General features: G+C 37.9%; 1 protein-coding gene and 1 long non-coding RNA gene across 2 annotated transcripts; one reads left to right on the top strand and one right to left on the bottom strand.

Annotated features, from left to right (window-relative positions):
* LOC18773591 lies at positions 2,190-2,979 on the bottom strand. Its single transcript, XR_002272160.1, has 2 exons — positions 2,626-2,979; positions 2,190-2,417 (listed from the first exon to the last, which is right to left on the bottom strand). It is a non-coding gene; the product is annotated as an uncharacterized LOC18773591 (long non-coding RNA).
* On the top strand, positions 4,829-5,554 carry LOC18774198 (18.1 kDa class I heat shock protein). The gene has a single exon (XM_020566615.1). It carries the CDS (start codon positions 4,929-4,931, stop codon positions 5,400-5,402), a length of 474 nt encoding a protein of 157 aa, XP_020422204.1. The 5' UTR covers positions 4,829-4,928; the 3' UTR covers positions 5,403-5,554.

Genomic DNA, 6,333 nt, shown 5'->3' with positions numbered 1-6,333 from the left:
TTTTTGCGCAAAAAAAGATAGGGACAAGACAGATTCGGGAAACCATGGCGAATGGATACAAGTTCATATGTCCCCTGAAACAAAAACAATTTTGGAAGCTAGAACGAAGGGATGTTATGAGAAGAAGACTTTTCCGGGATGATGGGCTAGCAACACGGATTGGTTAAATGATGGAAACCATTAAATTAGTTAGCATATCTTTTATGTATTTGTATTTTAGTTGTTTTCTATTAAAGTTGTTATAATTCATGTATTTTATTTTATTAGTAATTCATAATGACTTGTATTACATTTCATTATTTAATAAACAAAGCATTCAATAAATTACCTTTTTATTCAACATATTCCATACTTCAAACAAAACATAATAAAAATAAAATTAAAAGTACAAACAAGGCACAATAATAAAAATAAAAGTACAAACAAGGCACAATAAAAATAAAAACACAACCAAACCATACTAAATAAAACATAAGCAAAGCATCTATTCTCCATCATTAATCTTCATTGCCTTTCACCGCCCATAGATGCTCCATCAAGTGAAATTGACGCATTTCATGAATATACGAAGATTGCATCTCCGTATATCGATCTATCATTCGGGTCATCAAATGACCATCCCTCACCAACGGTTCCGGCTCAAACGGTTCTCCATTTGGCCCCATGGGCCTTTCATAAATCCGTGTCAAAGCCGTGTTCATTGGATCCGGTTCGTAGACCTCTAAAGCATCATAATCGTACTCATCCTCCACAATCATATTATGGAGGATGATGCAAGTCATCATAATGCTTCTGATGATCTCCTCATCAAACATGCGGGCCGCACCTCGAATAATCAACCACCTGGCTTGAAGGATGCCAAAACACCTTTCGACATCTTTCCTGTATCCCTCTTGATATGTAGCAAATAATTTTTGCTTCTGGGATCGGGGATTTGGAATGGTTTTGACAAAAGTCGTCCACCTCGGGTAGATTCCATCAGCTAGGTAGTATCCTGTCTGGTATACTGTATTGTTGACTTCATAGGTGACATTGGGGCCCTGACCTCTCAATACATCGTTGAAGACGGGGGATTGACCCAGCACGTTGAGGTCATTTTGTGATCCTGCAACTCCGAAGAAGGCATGCCAAACCCATGTGTCGAAACCAGCAACCGCTTCAAGGATGATACTTTTTTGGCCTTTTCGATTTCCATAATCACCTTGCCAGGCAGTTGGGCAATTCTTCCATTGCCAATGCATGCAGTCGATGCTACCAATCATTCCAGGGAATCCTCGAGCTTCGGCTTTTTGCAGAAGCCGTTGGAGGTCCCTGGGAGTAGGTCTACGCAGGTAGTCCCTAGTGTACAGAGTTTCAACAGCTTGACAAAATCTTACCAAAACCTTTACCGATTCCACCAAATTGACAGCCTCCTATATATTTCCACACCAAATTTTGATTACCCATTGAAGTCTCAATTTTTCATTTGTTGGACTAAAATGGTGGAACCACCTACGAAGCCATGAGATTGATTGGACAAAGCTACAACCCAATTGGAATATGGGAATGTATTGGACAAATGAACCCCTCCCATTCACATAACAGATGGCAAAGCTCTACTTGCCAAATTGATGCATGGTTTGCAATCAACTCTTCTATGCTTGAAGTTTCTAGCTTGTTTTTTACTGTGACCCAGAACCTAACTAACCCATTACCCATAGTATACAGACAATTTTTCCACTTTTCAAAGCCAAGGTCGTCCTTTTGGAATTTGGATAGCACTTAACTTGCAGAATACAGATGTGTTGATAATCAAATCTCATAACATCTCTGCAAGAACAACCTATGACTTCAATCTATGCAATGAGAGCGTAGACGAAAAAGAATGGTAAGAGTAATGAGAGACCATTAGGCAGTATTAGCGAGCACAAAATAATTATTCCAAGCTTTTAGAGGTCGTATAATCATGAATAAGAAAACAGACCTCATAAATATGAAAAAGCAAATGCAATAATAGATAGAGCATATGACATCTTTCACGAACGATGTCCTATATTTGTAAAAGAACTTAACAAAATCAGGCCTCCAATAGTTTGAAATTCACATACCTTGAACAGTTTCTTGACAATCATTGGAGAAGAATCCCAAGGTTGCATACAGAATGGCTGCTTCATCTTTATAGAATTTAGAGGAAACTTGGCCAGCAAATCTAAAATCCCAAAAATTCCTTATCCACAGCTGAAAATACAATACATGTAGACACATACATATTACAACATTTCATTTTAGCTTCCACAAGACTGGGCCTCATTTACGGTATGTTACGACCGTCGAAGTTCTGGTCGTTCATGCCTTCGGGCATCTCTCATGGCGTTCTCATTGCTGAAGGTGACGAAGCCGAAGCCCCTGGACCTCCCAGTCTCACGGTCGTTGATGATCTAGAAACACAAAAAGAAACCAAATCAAATCAGAGTCGTCCGTCAAAACGAAAACGTCAGAGTATAATCAAACAAATACACAATAATAAACAAAAAATGAAAAGGAATCTATCGATCTTCAATCTTTGGGAAAGAAAGATCAAGTAACATAGAGAAACAGAAGATCAAGTAGTAAAGGTCGAACGACCCTGCGATTCGATGATCTCACCGAATGGAGAAAGGCCTTCTCCAGTGCATCATTGTTGGTGGCCCAGGCGAGCCCTCCAACGAAGCTTAGAATGAAGAGATTGAACAAAAACTGAGGTGGAAGAACAATGATGAGATTGAAGTGGAAGAACAAAAACTGAAAATTGGGGTTGAAGATAAAGATGAGAGACTGGAGGTCGTGTAATGAGTTCTAATCTGGTGTTGATTAGAATTCCAATTTTATGTTAAAAAGGTAATAAAGGTATTTCATCTTAATAATTAAATTAAAAAATATACAGCTGTCGATTTTTGGGTTTATTTTGGGTGTGTTTATATACATTAAATAGTATAGGGTATTTTTATCGTTTTATGTCTAGGAATGAGTATTTAACTAATTTTGTAAAAAAAAAAAGGTGCAAAAGAAGGCCGAGAAATACAATGCTACAAAGGTAACCAAACCAACACAGAGCCCCTATGGACCACAGACTAACTAAACTAACAAGAAACAGAACAGCTAGAGCAACCATGAAAAGCAGAGAGAAACGAAACAATAATCACAGAACTTCCCAAGTACAGTCCTGCAAGATTCATCATGCTTTGTTCGATATAGACTACCGCGGGTATAATTCAGCTATTGAGGCTTCATTAACAGAAAATGACAATGATTTGCTAGTTGATTGATCAGATGAGTCAGTTCAACTATGCAGGAAAAATGCTGGCTTTTTGAGGTAATGCCATGGTTCCAAATGCTGGCTTAGCATGAGAACTATGGTTCGCATTGCGGGTCTTGCATCTGGATTTTCCTGAACACAGAGTAAACCAATATGGACACATCGAATTACTTCATTATTTGCATAAGAATCTCTTACATTTGGATCCAAATAAAGTAATGTGAGTCCAAATATCAGTATGAAAATGTTGAAACTCATCTAGCAATCAGTGTCTCATCTTATAATTCGTAAACAGTGTAACCAATAATTCACATCTGATATCAATTCGATATCTCAATCAACCCGTTTATGCCGATTATGTGAGCATAAACAAAGTTCTGTTATTACTTATTAACATTAACAACATGGATTTGAATTCAGTGTTCAAACCGAGGGAAGCTAGTGTTGGCAAGAATCGTTGTTATATTACACTCACACATTGATTCATATAACCACAAACCCATGAAGAAGATTCAACCCAGACCCACCAAGAGGATGATGATTATGATGATGGTAATGACGAAGACGACGACATTAATGATGATGATGATAGTGTTTTCTCACTGCATGGAAAACCCGGTATAGCCGTGCGGCTATTCTATTTCTTTTCAAAAATTAGGGAAAACCGAGTATAGCCGCCCGGCTATACTATTTCTTTTTAAAAAAAGTTGAAAATCCGAGTAGAGCCGCTCGGCTATACAATTTCTTTTTGAAAAATTAGGGAAAACCCGAGTATAGCCGTCCGGCCTTACTAAAAAAATTTGAAAGAGTCGTTACATGTTGGCAAGAATCGTCGTTATATTTACACTCACACATTGATTCATATAACCACAAACCCATGAAGAAGATTCAACCCAAACCCACAAAGATGATAATGAGGAGACTGATGATGATTATGATGAGGATAATGACGACGAAGTTGATGATGATAGTGTTTTCTCACAGCATGTGCAAGGTAGCACTACATATTTTTTACCCTACCTCTATATTTCCTGCTTCTTTTTGCTGTGTACTGTTTCGTATTTACCCTTATTCCAGATAATTAGTAAGAAATACTATCAACCTCGCAATTTTTACTTTTAATTTTCTCAATTCATGCTAATTCTTCACGCGACACTAGACCACACTACGATTTTTAAAAAAAAAATTAAAAAATCTCATTCAAGATTTGAAAAACATGCAAATCCTCAAATAACATTGTCAGACCACCTAATTATTCCATTTCTTGATTCATATTCAGTTTTTATATTTATATTATTTTATGTTCCTTCAATATGAATCGCATTAGTTTTTAATTTTCTTTGAAGGGTAAAAACTGAATTTCAAATTTTACAAAAATGGTGCTGGGTAGGTTGAGTGAATTTTGAAGTCCAGTGGTCCATCACTCGTCTAACTGTGTTATGAGCCCACAGATTCACGAGAATCCTAGAACTTTCCAGAGAAATCACAGAAGCGTTTTCAAGGCCCAGTCTTTACTAGAATATTCTTGGCTTCCTTTTAAATACCCAACCAATCCTTTACATTCCCAAACCAATCAAGCAAAGCAGCAATTCTCTTTAACAATTTAAATTCTCAAACTTTCTTAGCATCCAAACAAAACCCATCAATTTTTCCTATGTCGATCATTCCCAGCTTCCGACGAGGCAGCATTTTCGACCCTTTCTCTCTCGATGTCTGGGACCCATTCAAGGATTTCCCATTCCCTTCCTCTTCATCACTCTCCACATTCCCTGAATTTTCCGAAAATTCAGCTTTCCTGAACACGAGGATCGACTGGAAGGAGACCCCGGAAGCCCACTTGTTCAAGGCCGACCTTCCGGGGCTGAAGAAAGAAGAGGTGAAGGTGGAGGTTGAAGACAATAGGGTGCTTCAGATCAGCGGAGAGAGGAACGTAGAGAAGGAGGACAAGAACGACAAGTGGCACAGAGTGGAGCGCAGCAGCGGCAAGTTCTTGAGGAGGTTTCAGCTTCCTGAAAACGCAAAGTTGGACGAGATTAAGGCTGCAATGGAGAATGGGGTTCTGAGTGTCACTGTGCCAAAGGCAGATGTGAAGAAGGCTGAAGTCAAAGCCATTGAAATCTCTGGTTAATATCGTCCCTGTATTCTCTACTGCATGCACTTCACATTATGTATTTCTATGTTTGAATTTGGAATGTTGATATCAATGAAATGAGTGTGAGTGGTTGTAACATAATGGCTTGTAACTTGTTGGTTTTTAATTTAATAAATGGATCGTAATTTGTGTTTGGTTTTTTAGGCAAAGAAAACAACTGAGCACTAAAGAAACGGGGCCTGGAAGCACCACAGGCATCAGCAGCGAGAATTTCCACAAGGAAGGCTAACGCCATGTCAAAAATCTGCAGACCAGGATCAAAGCATACGCAGTACAGTTCTGTTCAGGAAAGATGTGCCTAACTGAGCAATCCCAGTCACCTAGTTTTTAATCGCAATGATTAATGAACTTATATCCAAGTTTTATTGTGGTCATATAATTCATTTAAAAAAAATTTGAAAAATCAGAGTATAGCCGATCGGCTATACTATTCTTTTTTGAAAAATTAGGAAAACCCAAGTATAGCTGTTCGGCTATACAAAAAAAATTCGAAAAATCCGAATGTCGCTGGACGGCTATACTACGAACAAGAGACGGGTACAGCCGCGCGGCTATCCTATTTCTTTTAACGATTTACTAATAAAAAGATATAAAAATAGAGCCCAGTAAAGCCGAGCAGCTTAACTAATTTGAAAACAAATTCTAAAACAGCGTATAGCCGCCCGGCTATACTAGGTTTTTTTGGGGGAAATTTATTAAAAAATTTGAAAAATCCTAGTATAGCCGGACGGCTGTACTGTTTTTTTTGGTTGGGGAAATTTATTAAAAATTTGAAAAATCCGAGTATAGCCGCACGGCTATACGGGGTTGTTTTTTGACAATTCAAAATTTGAAAAATTGGAAAAGCTCTTCATGGTTCAAAATTGTGAATGTTTTGATTGATTATTTCATTGTTGTTTATTTTTCT

This window comes from Prunus persica, chromosome G6 (genome assembly GCF_000346465.2).
Source record: "Prunus persica cultivar Lovell chromosome G6, Prunus_persica_NCBIv2, whole genome shotgun sequence".
NCBI lineage: Eukaryota > Viridiplantae > Streptophyta > Magnoliopsida > Rosales > Rosaceae > Prunus > Prunus persica.
The sequence above is the reverse complement of the archived record's forward strand: the minus strand, read 5'-3'. Positions and strand labels throughout refer to the sequence as shown.